Source organism: Macrosteles quadrilineatus, unplaced genomic scaffold, assembly GCF_028750875.1.
Source record: "Macrosteles quadrilineatus isolate MER2022 unplaced genomic scaffold, UCM_ALF_1.0 Scaffold_8__2_contigs__length_117827958, whole genome shotgun sequence".
Taxonomy (NCBI): Eukaryota; Metazoa; Arthropoda; class Insecta; order Hemiptera; family Cicadellidae; genus Macrosteles; species Macrosteles quadrilineatus.
This window is the reverse complement of record NW_026542601.1, coordinates 92,221,208-92,238,470: the sequence shown is the minus strand read 5'-3', so window position 1 is coordinate 92,238,470 and position 17,263 is coordinate 92,221,208. Positions and strand designations below refer to the sequence as shown.

The 17,263-nt window shown below is 33.3% G+C and overlaps 2 protein-coding genes across 4 annotated transcripts in view; both read right to left on the bottom strand.

The window, feature by feature from the left end:
• LOC129000566 (uncharacterized) overlaps positions 1-2,063 on the bottom strand; it is a 2,537-nt gene extending 474 nt beyond the window's left edge. Inside the window, exon 1 of the mRNA XM_054427527.1 lies at positions 1,535-2,063. Coding sequence (XP_054283502.1) covers positions 1,535-2,063 — 529 coding nt within the window. The remainder of the gene's footprint in view (positions 1-1,534) is intronic.
• A 1,141-nt stretch (positions 2,064-3,204) lies between these two features.
• LOC128999483 (transmembrane protein 268-like) overlaps positions 3,205-17,263 on the bottom strand; it is a 32,374-nt gene continuing 18,315 nt past the window's right edge. Inside the window, exons 8-11 of one of the 3 annotated variants that reach the window (XR_008491298.1) lie at positions 15,426-15,600; positions 8,409-8,449; positions 6,035-6,091; positions 4,708-4,755 (exon numbers count right to left, since the gene is read on the bottom strand). Coding sequence is in view for 2 of the 3 variants with exons in the window: in XM_054426035.1 (XP_054282010.1) it covers positions 4,691-4,755; positions 15,426-15,600 (240 nt within the window). In the remaining variant the exon portion in view is untranslated. Of the gene's footprint in view, positions 4,756-6,034; positions 6,092-8,408; positions 8,450-15,425; positions 15,601-17,263 lie in introns of all 3 variants that reach the window. The other 2 variants (XM_054426037.1, XM_054426035.1) reach the window with 2 other exon arrangements.

Sequence of the window (17,263 nt, the reverse complement as noted above, 5' to 3'; positions counted from 1 at the left end):
CATAACCTAAGTACTCTACCCTAGGTTCAAAAAACTTGCACTTCTTTTCATTTACAGTTATACCATGATCTAGTAATCTAGAAAGAACTTGCTCAACTCTAAGTTTACAACTTTGTAAATCATAGCCTGATATGATTACATCATCAATGTAACAGCCTACACTGGGAATACCCTGAAGCACCCGATCCATTATCGACTGATAGATGGACGGAGCCGATGAAATACCAAAAGGTAGCCTAGTGTACCTAAACAAACCCAAATGGGTATTTATAGTCAAATAGGGTCTGGATTCCTCAGAAACCTTCAACTGCTGAAAAGCATTAGATATGTCTAGTACAGTAAACACCTTACCTTTAGATAAAGGCTGAAACAAATGCTCAATACAAGGTAACGGATAGTGCTCAGTTTTCAAACATTGATTTACATTCTTAAAATCACCACAAATTCTGACTTGGTCAGAGTTAGGCTTAGGCACAACAACTATACTAGAAGCCCATTCACTGTGACTATTAGGCTCGATAATTCCATTGGTTTTAAGTTTGTTCAACTCTTTTTCTACTACTTCTTTCAAAGAAAATGGAACAGGCCTAGCTTTAGAAAAAATCGGAACAGCATTAGGTTTGCTCACTAATTGAGCCTCAAAATTCTTAATTAAACCAAAACCTGGCTTAAACACTTCAGAAAACTTTTGCTTCAAATCGTTAACTACACTTTGGATAGTTAGGTTAGGAATATTTCCATTTACCAGTACCTTAGGCTTAGGCCTACTTACATCACAATTACCTAGGTTTACCTTACCCTGAACTGACACATTTGAGAACACATGTTCACTGCTATTTTCTTGAATAAAATTCAAGTTAAGCCCTAAGCTTTTAATCCAATCCCTTCCAATCAAAGTTGGAAGAGCCTCTTTAGTTTTGATAACTATAAGTGAAAGTGGCTTTGTTTCCCTAGGTCGACTAGGTTGACCTACATTTACAATTGCTTCACCTAAAACCTGAATTGGTTCCTTCATGGACGTTTTCAACCTCAAATCTGATTTACACAAAATATACTTGGGGAATAGTTTGTGAAAACAGGTTGCGCCATTACAGTGCGCCCTGCACCAGTATCAATTTCTGCCGTAACATTTATATCCTCAATACAAAGTTTAACCGCAAAGGGTTTTACGGAGCTTACAGAATTAAGCCCTACCTCTTCAACTGTAAAAAATTCAAGAGAAGAATCATTACTATCATATGAATCATTAACTAAATTCACACTTTTGTTTGCCTTATAAGGCCTACCTTCATTTTAGCATTAGCTGTACCTTTAAATTTATTCTTAGGTCTACTACTACTTTCCCCACTACTTGAATAGGTTGTACCCTGTACATTCTTTTTGCGACACACTTTAGCTAGATGACCTTTCTTTTTACATATGTTACAATTATATGACTTGTATTTACAATTAAACCAAACATGATTTTGTTCCCCACAACACGTGCACTTTTTATCCGCACCACTTTTGCGTTGGAACAGCTTTTGAACATTACCCGAACTGGACTCGTGAAACCCCCTTAACTCCCTGGAAGCTAGTTCCATAGAGACCGCAACTTCTACTGCCCTTGTAAAAGTAAGATCACTTTCCGTAAGCAGCTTACGCTGTATCGCCTCGTTGGTGAGGCCGCAAACCAGCCGGTCCCGCAGCGCCTCCTCCAGAAATGTGTTAAAGTTACACTGAGAAGCAAGTCTCTTAAGTTCAATGACATAGTTTGAAACAGATTCACCCGAGAGCTGATCCCTCTTGTAGAACTTGTAGCGTTCTGATATGAGAAGCTTTTTAGGAGCATAGTGGGCCTTAAGATGTTTGACAATGTCCTCTAATCCGAGAGAATCCACAGATTTAGGGGCTACTAGATTTTTAAGAACCCCATAAGGCTTAGGCCCTATGAGCGTTAAAAGAATAGGAGCTTTAGTGGCGTCCTTAACAGAATTAGCTTTAAAATATTGATCTACCCGCTCTAGGTACAGTTCAATGTCATCAGATTCTTCAAATTCTTTGATGTGTCCTAAAAACGACATGCTTGCAACATACCTGCCATCGGCGTCACCTTTTATTATCTTCATGCATCGGCCTAATTAACATCTAAAACATGGCCATGTACTATTAATTCATTTCCGCATTCGTCGCCATAATTGTTGGATAGAATAAGAACTTCACATTGGCCAAACAATACATGTTTATTAAAACATAAATAAGATAGCACATTTTGACGTCTACATCTTGAGAGAACCATTATATGAAGAAGGAGGAAATACAACCTTCTCGTTATCCTCGCATGTAACCAACATGACAAAGCAAATTGACTTTAAGTAAAGATCTAAGTATACATATATAACAAGCGCTTTTCGTTTGAAACGGGAACAACGATATATCGTTCCATCGCATTTTTCGGGAAATAGACGCGCACAACGATATATCGTTGCATAGCACTGAAAGGGTTAACTGATTTAAAATTATAAGCAGCAGTTTAGATAAGTACCTTTTGTTTGGGCCACCCTGTACAACCCCTAAGTTAATAGTGAACAGAGTCCCCACATTGCATTTCATAAAAAAGGCAAAAATGATAAAAAAATTTAAAACATTCCAAAACTTGTCAAAGGTTCTTTCTAAATCAAGTTACTTCAGAGCCTTTATTTAGTATTTCCTTCATATTTCTTTCTAAAATCTTTGAATCTGAACTTTCATACAATTTGGCTAATCAAGACTTATTTTGTAAAAAAATATTAGACCTAAAAACTGTAATGGAGGATGATCAGGATATGATTACTTTAAATATTGTAATGATACAAATTACTAACATTTTCTATATAATACATTGGTTTGACAAGTAAAACCAGTAACTGTAGATAAATTTAAGCATGTAACATTGAGCACAAGGCCTAGGTTCAAAGGATGTTGTGAGGGCAGGCTTATCTGAATGGCAACACACTATGTTACAAGAAATACAACACCTTTTAAAAGTTACAGTATGTTTCTTGTAGCAGAGTGGCCTCTTTCCCATTCTAGCAAGACTGCTTTCCTTACAAAAATCCCAAGTAAAATTAAAATGGTTTATAAACTTTATTTTATACTTTACCAACACATGATCTTCTTGATAAGAACTACCTTAACAATTAGAAATTAGAATCATGAAAAAGGAGTAGTAAGTAATATCTCATGTTCTCAACACACATCAATATATTTATTCTTAACAACAAACAACAATAAAACCTTTTTTAAAACATGATAAACTCACATTTATAATAAATCGCTAATTTTGTGTGTTTTAAATGCTCTTGTATTCATTGTTTGTACAATAAACATTTCTCATGGTTGTAACTAGTTAAGATACAACTATAATAATTAACCAGGAGGAAGAAATAATAAGTTTACATCCATAACATTGCAAACATTACATTACCATACAATAATGAATACATTTAGTAAAAGCCTGCTTATTGCATGATTAAAAAGTTAAGTAAAACATCCTTAAAAACTATTTCTTGATAAAGTAAAATTATTTCTTTACAAACAGTTCCCAATAAGCAGAGTTCCTAACTGTGTTAAGCTTTATATAGATTTTCCCCATATAAATTTTTTAAAGCTTTAATACTTATTATAACACTTAACTTAAAAAGTCTGCAAAAATAACAATACATTTATACTTAAATAGCTTTGATAAATCCAATAGGTTGGGATAACTTGATAGAAATAAATTACTGCTTCGCAAAGACTTCGAAAATTATACACAATTGATTTGTGCTTCTAATACATATCAGGTTAAAATGTTATGAGGAGAGATTCAAATAATCAAATATTCTACAAAAAATACATTAAGTTTCATGATTACATTAGCCTCCTTTATAAAATACTTGTATAATTAAAAACGATAAAAATTGTAAAATATTAAACAATTAAACACAGACAAGTATTAATGTCCAATAAAATAAACTATAAATAAACCTAGTGATATACAGGACGTACATTATTTTAATATAGAAAATACAAATTTATGTCTTAAGAAATGCAATATATCATATACGGTATTCAATATCAATCAAAAATAGTTTTGACAAACATTTGAGTGAAATTGCTTTAGTGAAATCCCAAGTGTTAAACACAAAAGTACCTGATGTAGGTTGACATAAATCCTACTGGTTATACTTTAATACTTTCTTTTTATTACTCCATTATAAAAAGTAGCATATACTCGTATTCTCTCTTAGTTAGTGAAAACATGGAACATTAAGGCTCACACCACTTTACAATAATAAAAGGTTGATTGCAAAAATGTAAAACTAAAAGGTGATACAAAGTAAATCAAATTAATTTTATTATTCAACTATTAATATTCTACGAAAAACCGTGTGCATTCCAGAAAAATGTAACACATCTAAACTTTCATCACATGTAGTTCCTTACCAATTACTAAAGTTAAAAAAAAAACATTTAAACAACTTAGAATAAAAGTGTGGCAGTATTTAAGCCACATACAACACTAAAATACTGAAATAATTACTTATCAATAAGTTTAATAAAATGGACGGCAAAATTCCAAATGTTGTAAGGCTTCACTAAAACGGTCGTATGGCTATGGTAACAGAAGTGTGAGAAATCAATGCACATTCAGGTGTTAGGCACTAGTCTTATGAGGCACTGAGGCGTATCAGTACATAAGGCCCATGTTGAAGTGTGGATCATCAGTAGGAGGTCCGATTCCACAGTAAACATCTGTAAAATACATTGAAAGATCTTAAATTTTCCGGGTTAAAAACATTACTTGAAGCCTGAAATTGTAAAAATTATGAGTAACCTTTAATTTGCTAACAAAAGGTCTTCAATTAATTAAATTCAATAATTAAAACAATCACACACACAAATTACAAAATAAAAAAATGTTTGTGATATTTTCGGTTGGTTACTATCACAGAATAAAAACCTAATCGTGAAAATTCACTGAGCTAGTATAACGCTGCGTTTGAATCTGCTATTTGATTTTCTACACCAAAATCTAAGAGCGCTGCTGTAGCTGCCTGGTGGGCTAGCCTAGGAATAGTCATAAATGAGTTGATTAATTTATTCCATCTTTAAACAATACAATATTGTGATTGATTCTGTAAAAAAATGATCAGCCTAATTTATGAATTCCATAGGCCAGACGGCAGTGACAGTAGCAAAGAGAACTCATATTACTACATTGTTGCTGCCAACTGGTCATATACCGTATACAAGAGAAATGTACAGTAGTATACTTTTTTAAAAATCACTGTGGCACGAGCACTCGTAGATTTCGGTGTAGACAATAGCAGATTCAAATGGAACATTTTTTTTTGCTCATTGAGATTTATGGGTTAGGTCTTTATTCTTGGGGCTACTAGACATTTCCAATGAAATTGTGACATGATTAATTTGAAAAAATACCATTTCAAGAATAACTTTAGACTTTCTTTGATCAAGAACAGTGTTAACGTCAATAGCCGTTCAAATTATGGACTTATTTTAATGGCATTTTTAGAATGATGTATGAGTCAAACATATCTGACTTTTTAACAAGAGCACAGATTAATTTTGCTTTTTATGTTGAGGTCACCCAATATAGTCTAACTGACCTACAAATTACGTCTTGGAAAGTACCAAAGAACTGTACAAGATAGCAAGATAGGTCACAAATTATAAGAAAGAAATTTTTTTTAGAAAGTTGGCGTGTGTAGAGAAATACAAGGAAGTGTTAATAAAGCCAAGATCAATAAGAAACTCCAAAACCACCAGACATTTTTCTTTCAAAAACTGTACAAATAGGTTGCCAAGGTAGATAGAAAATACTCTCAGTAAATGTTAATGACAAAGATATAGTTAATGACAAAGCTATATAAACTGAAAGTTCTAAGAGTAAAATTGGTTAATAATCCAGTGGAATCGTGTTATCTGGATCCTGTTGTTCTTAATTGATAGTAGCATTAAGGAGCACTAGGCCTATGGCAGCCTACAAGTTAACTAGCCTAACACTGACCTTTCCATCCTTAGCAAGCAAGGTGTAACATGGCAGGATCATATTGTGTGAAGGTACCTGAAGTGAACATGGAAATCTTAAAATGTATTAATATAATCCATACAGTAATCAAATAACATCAGTTTTAGATGTTTGCAACTGTAATTCCTTCTAAAATACTTAAACATTTTGGTGGCATAGCTTATAATGAACTGCATAAAACTTTAATGTATATACTTTTGGCAGTTCAGAAATTTAAGACACTTCACTCTTGTATAATATTGATGTCAAAGTGTTTAGGTTTTTTTTATGACACACAACTTAGTAGTAATGGTAGTAGTTATAGGTAGAAGTTGAAAATGGTTGCTTAAATGAATTTGACTTAGATAAAACATTCACATGCTGATAGCAAATTGCACTAATGTGATGAGATGCTACAGCACAAGTTAAACAACACTACAATTAGTTATATTTCAATATTAAAATAGCTAAGGCTTATGTAAGTTTTTAACTACTTCAACTCAGGGCTTTCTTAATGATTCTTTAGATTTGCTATTTTACTTCCTAATGAAAAACTACCTAGACCTATGAACAATGGCGGTTCTAGGGCCATGTCAAGGGGGGCTAACCCAAGCCAGGAGGGGGGTTTGGGGGGTCCTCCCCCTGAAAATTTGCTATTTTTAAAGCCTTTTGGTGACTTCAACGTCTTTAACTGTGTCTAAAAACCTGCCGTTGCATTTCTATTTTGAAATGTATGTTTAAATTTATATTTCAGGGTCCAAGGGGGGGGGGCTTTAGTCACTATAGCCCCCCCCCTTGGAACCCCCCCTGCCTACGAAATCTGAATACCAATCCAATGAAGATTGTACGGTTGTTAGATTATGTAAAAGATATTATTATTTGAGTTGTATTTCTTTATGATAGGTATATAACAGATAGTAAGTGCCATGTACTCAATCAACATCTTTAAAACCAAGGTCAAAGTAATGTAAAATAAAATAAAAATGTACAAATGAACACTAATAATTACTGACAGAAATCAACGTGGTACATTTTAAATTTTCAATGAGACTGCTGTGATAAATTAATATTGAACTTGATGTATTTTTTAAAAAAGTTAATGAGATTTAAAATTTAACATAGTGCCATGGAACGAGTTATAGAAAATAAATAAAAGGTTAAATACCTGTAGAATTGTCGGTGATCCACGTTTAGGTCAGCGACACTGGTTTCGAACCTAAAGGTCCATTTTCAAGCTGTCACCAGTTAAAACATACTCCGAATACTCTTCCCAGTTATGAAGAGGATTTGGAGTATGTTTAACTGGTGACAGCTCGAAAATGAACCTTTAGGTTCGAAACCTGGGTTGCTGACCTAAACGTGGATCACCGACAGTACTACAGGTATTTAACCTTTTATTTGTAAAATATGTGATCCAGAGGCTTAACATGTTAAACATACATAGACCAAACAGTCTATACAATGTTAAAAAATTGGACTGGCCATGTTTTAACAGCAGGGTTATCCAAACATTTTTCATGTCTCTTTTTCTAGTTTAAAATATTCCTACTGAGCATACTATGAACAATGTAAAATCCTTTTTCTAGTTTCATTAAGTTGTCAAATTATTGAATGATCCTAAATATTTTCAAGCATTTATTAAATACAAATTATGTAAAAAGTAAAAAAAAAATATTGGACATGGCAGTTTTTTTTATATTAAATTTGCCTGTCTTAATCAGATTTTGGATCACGTATCAAGCAAAATACAAAGACAAGGGGTATGCCATTAAACACTTAAATGAATGGTAGTGATAATGTTTAGTTGCAGCACTGAGAGACTAACTCATATTGTTACCAATGTTAAAACATTACTGTGCAACTGACTCGTCAAGAAACGATCACACTGTTTTATATTTTGTAATTTCAATTTCAATATAATAAATAATAGCATGACAACAATTAAATGTCAAGTGGCTGCCACCTACGGTTGATGTTTATTTCAGTCAAGTGCAGTTAATCAGCAGAGCATGGCAGTTAAGAAAATATGGAAGTGAAATCCGTGCAGAAGCGCACACAAAATAATAATAAAACAATTATTTACCTGATGTTGACGATCCTGATGTCCATGATGTTTCATACACTGTTGAATCTGTTTTTAAGTTCTAAAACCTTTTTCTGGTCCAAAGGAAATACGTTATATACAAACATACACTGTTGTCCAGTAGAATGGTGGAATTTTCTCTCCCAAAATACCAAACCAACATAGAATGTATGTCAAACTTCACCAGATTGTGTTTAGTGCTATAAAAGCTGAAAACGGTGATGGCAAAGGTGCAATCAAAACAAAAAGTGATTTGGTGTCAGGATAAACCATTGTTGAAACCCTACTCACTCATGCTGAGACCAGAGAAACTTCTGGTTTTTTTCTCAATGCTGCATGAAACATGAAAGACGGTTATTGATAGTCAATTAACTATTCAGAGATTAAACTTGATTTGATACCCAATAAATTAGCATCACTTAAGCCTCGAGAATGTCCCCGTCATGGCAAACCTTCAAGCTAAGCAAATTCCCAGCTGCCTTACTAATTATTATTCAAACATATTCATAATGAAATAAAATGTAGTAATATCTTAAGGTCAATTACTACCAGAAACGTAGAAGTTTTTTTTTATAAAAGTTTTGAAAGTGTACAACAAAATATATAAATTTTCTAATTTTATGAATACATGTCTAAAAATGGGCAACACGGAAAGGATTTGATTTAATTTATTTCAGAATAACATGAGGGGGGCATCTTACTGTATTTGGCACTTTAAATATTACTATAACCAATAGACATAGGACTAAGACTATGGTAAAAGCTACTTCCCTATGGGAAAATTCCCCTTAAATGACGGCATAAAATTAATCATATTAAACAATTTGTTTAAATATAAGTTTAGAACTGACATTTTATGATCAAAAACATGTTTTACTTGAGAGTAATGCCTACTTTAGTAGTTTTCAATAAGTACAACACGGTAAACATTTAAAGAGATAAATCAGGAAATAGAACCAAAGAAAAATATTAATAACTAAGATAGCACCCTAATTGAGTTAAATTTAAGTTTTTTCATGTTTATTTATTTTATTGTTATTTTTGACAGGTAGTACGGCAACTTGGTGAGGTAACATTTGATAGTTTTTCCTGTCAACATTTTACATTCATCTACACATACAAACTGTCCACGTGCAGTACTATTCTTCAATCTGTTGGTTTAATCGAGGCATGTATATTTTAACTTTTAATTGTAGTTACTGTTTGTAATGTCTGGTTTTAACGGTTTCATTATTTATGAGTATTCTTTTTAGTAGTATAAAGAAGAGTACGAGAGCTTTCACACTATAAGGTTACTGCGACAGCAGAAAACCGTGCACTGCCACTGAACCGGACGGTTGTCGTGCCGTGGCCGTGCGTCAGTCAGTGGCGCATGTAGTTAAATGTAACCTTTCACACTGCAAGGTTTATAATCGAACAGGAGCCCACCAGCCAGTGCAAATCTATCTATATAATTAATACGCTACATGAAACTTTGTCGGTTGAACTCCTCCCCCAATTCTAAACCGATTTTTTCCATTGACGTCTCATTGGAAAGAGCGTGTCGCGTAGATTTGCAAACTGGCCTTACATTTTTGAAAAAGTTCCTTGGGCTCTGCCCCAGTGGCTTTGAAAGTTCCCATGTTATCCTTATAAAGAACATAATTGTTTACATTTTGATCAGCTGTATAATTTAATTGCTGTTATTTATTTTTCAATTCAATGAAACGCATTGAGTACATTTATTTACTATTTGAGTTTGTGTAAACATAACCCCCAAGACAGATCGTGTTAGTATGGTTGTATCTTAAATTTGTGTATTTATCATTGTTTTGTGTCGCTATGACGGATCGTGTTAGCATGATTGTAACTTAAATTTGTGCATTTATCGTTGATTTGTGTTATAATTTGTTTATTTTTTGATTTTTTTCTTTTAAATGCCTCCGACGCGACGACAACAAAATATAGACAGGAGGCGTAATCGTGATAACGACCGCAGCTACAGAACAGTGGCGCGTAATAGGCTTAACTCATCACAGTCAGCACCTGACCCTGGACAATCTCAACTATTAGGTTACAAATGCGCCCTAACACTACCCTAAAACGACTTTTCGTTCTCAATTGGCCCTCTATCAATGACCTGTGTTGCCTGTTCAGCAAGGCATTTTGAGAAGTAAATACCCCCGCCGCAGCAAACCTGCCGACTAAGCGAATTTCCATTTGTCGGAATTGATTTTCAGTTAAATATATTTTAATAACATTAGGTTTAACGAGTACCTAGGTTTGCTGCTACAAGGAAACTAATAAAGTGTGTTTTTGAGTAAAATATTGATAGCTTAGTACAAAATAAATAAATTTGCCAAGTTTGATCAAAATATATCCATAAACAAGCAAACTACAACATTTGACAATATTCTCCATAAGAATAACATGGGAATTTTAAATTTACAATTTTTTTAATTTTCTCCGTTACTATAATTGAACAAAAATACTTTTATATACTAAATTATTTGTTTTTTTAAGCTCTTTAAAAAGGTCTAAAGAGAAATCGGGAAATTTTGTGTTTTGAGGGTCAAAAGTGAGAAAAACCAATTTTTACCCCATAAAATCCCCCGTAAAGCCCCGTTCCCATGGTCCGTTCGTGCTGGTTCGCGAACTCATTCAAGTTTATCCCGCTTTACACCTTTAAACCAAATTTCATCAAAATCGGACAAAAATTACTCAAGTTATCGCGTTCACGGACGTATATATATATATATAAGTCTATATATATATATATATATATATATATATACACATATATAAAAATTTGAACGAATGGTGTTTTTGGCCTCTGGGGACATCAAAATGAAGAAGTAAATCGGTCCCGGGTCTAGGTCTTACCGTGCCACCTACGGTAATAGCTACTTCCCTATAGGGAAATTCGCTAAAAACTGACCGGAATACTTTAGGTTTATCAATAACTAAGATAAACATGGTCTGAGTTACACACCGGTAATCTTTTAGTTGACTCTTTTAAACTCATTGTAAATATGTTAATGTATGTTTGCATTGTTTATGTTATGTAAGTATGTTGTAAATATGACTGTTTTTAGTTTTGAAATAACTTTGTAATTGCTCGAATTCGAGCAACATGTACACTAGTAGATCTTATTGCATACAATCTGACCTGTCAGTTGGACATTGTTTATTTTTATTGTGACATTGTTAACACATATTCAACTAGCTGTAAAGTCAGAAATCAAGTTATGTAAAGAAAACATATAAACGACATAGAATCATACCGTTTTAAATCAGACGACGAAAACTGTACTGAGTGAAAGGAGCATAAAGAGGCATCCATAAAATCAAATACATATCATATAACCTTAAATAGATTGTGGGTAAGAATGTTCGCTGAAATTCAAAGGGCATATTCTTGATTTCAGGTTTGACTACATTAAAACACACTCAGGTAAAATTGCAGAAATATATTCAATAGTAACAATAACTATTTAAAATTTACATTTCATAATAAAATTGGACACTTAACAAAAAATATGGAAATTAGAGTTGCACTTGAAAGTTGGTTAAAAGGAATCTGAACATTTATTATTTTTTTTCTTTGATCTATTTGAGTTTGCCCAAAATGTTTCTATAGACTTCTTATTGGTTATAAATAAAAATTTAGCTTTGAGGCGATAGTGGCAAAGAGGCTGTACAAACCACCATACTAACCTTTTCGGACCTTTTAATTACTACTCTCTTTAAGATTCAGTTCAATTAAAGTGTTAAATTACGCAACAGTTATGGAAAATAATTTTTTAGTTCTATAATTGAGACTGTTCTGCTAAAAGGGCCTTTAGAGGAGAATCACTATTTTGTTTCCTCATGTCTTCTACTTTTAAATAATCTTTGATAACTTGGAATGGTGTATTTCGGTTTGTTTGGTCAGCTAGTGTCACTAAGCCCTATAAGCACAGACAACTGCCAACGCTGACAGCCAAACATAACGTAAAAACTTAATCAGAGATAATCTTAAAATATCAGTTTTTGAGATAGGCCCATTTAAAAGCTTTAGCTTCATTTTCTATTTTTTTATTGCTTTCCCACAGTGTTATAGAATTATTGTAAAAACGTACCAGGGAAGTTACAAAGGAAAATTACAACTAGTTTCTTAAAAAACTGAATAGAATTACAGATACTCTTTATTGTAGAGATGTGTCCTGGCAAGGTTCCAACATTTAGAACATACAAGGACTGTTTACTGTCCAAAAAATAATTACGCTTCTTTTTATAACTGAAGGTTTTTTACTATCCTACAATTTTGTATTCAGAAATAAAACAAAATATTTTAGGCAAGTTTATGCAGAGCTTATTTGCACATTGACGTTCCCCAACTTCAACAAGGTATTTTACAATTTAAAATTACCTCAATTCCAACTTTTTAGCTTAAAAAAACTAGATTTCAATTCTGCTAGTAAAACCTTCCAGTAGTCAAAAAAGCTAAAAGATTTCTTTTATAAAAATAGCTCAGATATTGTAATAGTTTGGTAAACATAAATTAAGTTCATATAAAATACTATAGCTAACAGTAATACAAAACTTAAAAGCATATAGAAAATTAAAAATAGTTAAAAAAAATTTAACATCTGTCAACAAGTTATACATTTGGGCAAACTTAAATAACTCTACATAATAAAATAATACTATTAAATAACAAATACTTTAAGTACACTTTTTAAGTACTGCACAATACTAAATAAATACAATCCTATCACAAATACTGGACGGAGATTACAGTTGAGCTAGCATTGAACATTTTGATTAAAATGCATAACAATAATAAAATACATAAATATAAAAAATAGTAATGCTTCTTAAGTACACTAGTTAAAATTGTTCAAACAACAGTTCAAAACAAGCATTTTTAATGCTTAAAACCGTTGTTAATGGTTAGAAAAAATAAAACTTTCATATAATTTTATAAATAAAAAAAAAATACTGCACATAAAAATACTGCACTCAGTTGAATCCCAAAACTAGAACCAGCAATTTACAAAGCTAGATAACATTTAACAACAAAACCGCACATTCATAAATGGTAATAATATGGTTTAAACTTATTAGACTTATTACAAATATTCCATAAAAATTAAAACTACATGGCATAATCAAAAGATAAAAAATGTCTTTCTTCCCATGATTTGATAATATACAAGATATCAACACATATAATCAATATAAGTTGCCGAGATAAACATTCATTTAATAAAATGTTGGTTATCGATTTTTCAATGTTATAGGCCTACCATACAGTGTGTAAGCAATCAGGTACAACAGAATTTCAATTGAGTATGCTTTAACAAACATCAGGCCTAATGATCAAATTTCCCAGTTTCCTGATCGAAAACAAAACAATCATTTTGGTTTCATTTCTTAAACTGATATGTCTTTAACACGCTTAAAACATTTCAAAACTTAAATACAGTAAAAATAACACTTTACTTATAAACAGTCTTAACATTATAATTTTTACTTATTCAACAATGTAGCTTGTGTTATACACAATTTTTTGGTGTAACTAAGTTAGTCTTCTCCCTGTGGGTTAGCTGTGAGGCACTTAAGTTACAAATAAGGCACAAAGAAGGACCCAACCAACACCATGTTAGTTTACATCAACCGTCACCCACCCATCACTCAGTGCAAAGCTGTAATTCAATGTCACCTGGACCTTTAAAAGGGTTACAAGTATTTTGAGTCAGGTAACTTATCGAGTTGGGAAGCTTACAATTAATTACATCGGCAATAGAACAACTGTTTGGTAAAGATATTTTATGTAAACTAATAACATCTAATTTACTTGATTTAAAGAAAATTAGAGTGAATAGAACTTCTCAACGTTATCTTCGGGTGACATTTTTATAGTTAACTGCTCTGAGTAAAACAATGGCTGTAAGATGTAGGACAACCCAGACGACAATCAAGAGATCAGTCTTGAATCTGATTTTCAGTACATTTTGATTACACAGATTGCCAAGTCAACAACATAGTAAGCTAGATACTAGGTTATATTGAGTGTGGATAAAAAGGGCAGAGAAAATGACTTTTGATTGTAGTAAAAGGTATCGAGTTTGAAAACCCATGTTGTCCTATCTGACAATTGTCATCTATTTGAGTGTAGATGTCATACTTTATAGGACAAAGTATTGATTATCTGACCTAAGTCACCTTCAGCAAGGTGTTCCATCGCTTTTTCTTTATATATATCATTGAATTGCTTCTTCTGTTTCAAAGCTACCATGACAAATAACATACCAGAAAGTAAAAGTAAAACACCACAACTGAATTTGTACAATGTAAGATACACTGGTCCAATCAGCGAAAGGTTACAGTTTGCCCCAAGACTTGCACACTACTGTATGCAGGTATGAGGTGTTGATAAACTGTGTGGTATGCAGAAAAATAAGTCATGTATAGAGGCAAGTACAAGGGCATTAAGCCTGACTTTTATCTTCTGAAAGAGTAACAGGGCGTGGCAAAGGGGGTTGTTATAACATACCCGCTACGAGCTGTGATGTATAAGCTACACAATGTAATAATTGTCAAAAGCAATGAATAGAATAAAATAAAATCATACCATACGGTAATCACACATAATTTCACAGTACTCGACTGTCTGTGGGATAGGTTGGATAATCAAGATTCTACTGAGTACAGTTTTTTGCTTGTTTTCTTTATTAATTTGTAACCCTAACCATCACGCAGTTGTACCCTCCAACCCCCCCTCGCCCCCCCCAGGGGCTAATACATATTGTTTATCTCTTTCCAAGCACACTCAATATAACCTACTAAGGGGGAAACAATTTATTTAGACACCCGTTTAAAGCACATATGGTTTGGTAACGGATTGAGAGAGCCAGTTTGTTTTAGTAGATAAAGATAATAAAGTTTTTTTTAATGTATTATGTGTGTACCTTGTAAGAATTAGTCAGTTCAAGTTTTTATCTGTGTGACAACCACTTTCAAACAATATAGTCCTAGTATTTATTTAACCACAGATTTTACACATTGTCACTGACAAAGTAAAACATAGTGCATATACCGATAGAAATTGAGAACCAAATTTCACATTACCAACTTGACAAATATCTGTAAGAAATAGCCTTTTAAACCTTTGGGAAGGATTAAAGTTTTATAAATTTTTCCAAGGCAAAACCTAAGCTGGTAAACCTTGCTTCCACAATCCCTAACGACATGCAGTAATGAAAAGATAACCTGGCTCTCTCTAAGCGGTTTACTGGAATGGAAAATCGGGAAGACAACAGATCTGACGTAGAGTTAACTTGCCTCTGGGCTTGTACTTGAGATGCTCCTCGATGAACTGACACGGACACCGAGACGAGACACAGTGGCGTGGTGGTGGTGTGCCATGCGATTGGTCCACACACAGGTCTAGCCGCTGTCGCACATACAGCTTGACCCAACGTGACGAGTAGCGGAGTAGCAGCATCTGCGCCCTCTCCTACAACCCACCACCACCACAGCTGTTAGCTCACCTCTACAATCCCGTAACAACATACACAATGTTGTTCGAAGTTATGTTACAAACCACAGAATTAACTTAATTAGTATGTCAATTTTGAATCTTCCTACAAAGTCCATATTCTTAACAAATAATATTTAACACTAACTTTATAAAATTTGTCTTCCGGCAAGTCCACAACCTAACGTAGCTTTTATGTTTTCTACTAGCTTTTAAAAATCGCACAACTACTTTGGTAATCAGTAAGGAACTAGCAACCGGGAGACGGACAACGGCCCAGATCTTTGTTTGGGTTAATCCCCTGATTTATGGCCTGAGGGTAGTGGTCACCGGAGGAGGGGTGGGGAATCGAGAATTTTGAATCCCACCGGAGGCGTTAACTTGTCAAAGATTTCGCTTAGAATGAGATTACTTCTTAACTGTACATCTTTTGTTGGAATTTTAGGCATTTATAATTTTATGATCAGAACTATTTTTTGATTAGTAAACCTTTATTCGATTTTTTAATTATCAGCAAGTTTGGTTAGGTTATGACAGTTAAACTAAATTTAAATTTAACCTACAAACGATACGTTTTGACAGCGACGGTGATAGAGCTAATGATTTGCCACGAACAGTTCGGCAATGTATGGTATGATGCGAAAGCGTTCGACACCAAACTAAAACTGACAGGTCAACCGACCGTGGTTAAGAGGATTACAGCCTGGGTCATGTGCCTACACCCCTAGCAACCTGCGTTAAGTAATATAATCACTAACTTATCCAGTGGGTTCATAAACAAATACTAAAAGCTTTCTAGTCCATACAGAGAATGCTGAATACAATGTTTGACAAATAGTACTGGGAATTTTTAAAAAAGTGGAAGGAGCCCAATATAAAATTATTGGAGACAGAACTAACTCACTTATGACTAACCGATTAACAAAGATTTTTCCCGACTAAAACCTTCCCTTCATTTAAAAGCTTTCAGTGAAATATTCCAAAATTAGTGTAAAGGTTCTGCTATCCTAACACCTCTTATTGCCAAAGCAAATCGTTGATGACCATTTCTGTGAACTTATTAATTGCCTAATGTATATTTTTGGGTTTTCTGAAAACCAGTTTCACTTATCCTGAAAACATCAATAACTAATTACTACGATCCCTGAAAGCCCAGGAATCTACTAGTGGCCTGTTATGCAATGCACTAAATATTGAAAAGCAATATTTACAAACAAACCTATGCTCTATAATTCGCAACTAAAGGTTCATCAATCTTGCTAAAGTGTCGGTTCACACCTGTAATCTGGAAAGAAAGTAAAACTGAAAACATACGCAAAACAAGAAAAATAGTTTTCCATGCAATGTAGAAAACAAGCAAGCATGCGTTTCCAAGCAAATATTCAAAGCTTGAAAGAAGACAGCTAACAGTGGTTCACCAGTGTTAAGAAAGTTGTATCAGGGTGTCAAACAAGCAGATATGAGCTATATTTTTCTTGTTAATTAAGAAAAAATATTCAGACTAAAGGACTCTGTAATTATTTCTCTAAATTTCACTTTTTACATTACTTACAAGCAGTGTAAGGTTTAAATGCAAATTTTAAACCAGTAACAAAAGTGTAAATAATACTTAGGGAACTGGGAAATAAGATTTAATAACAGT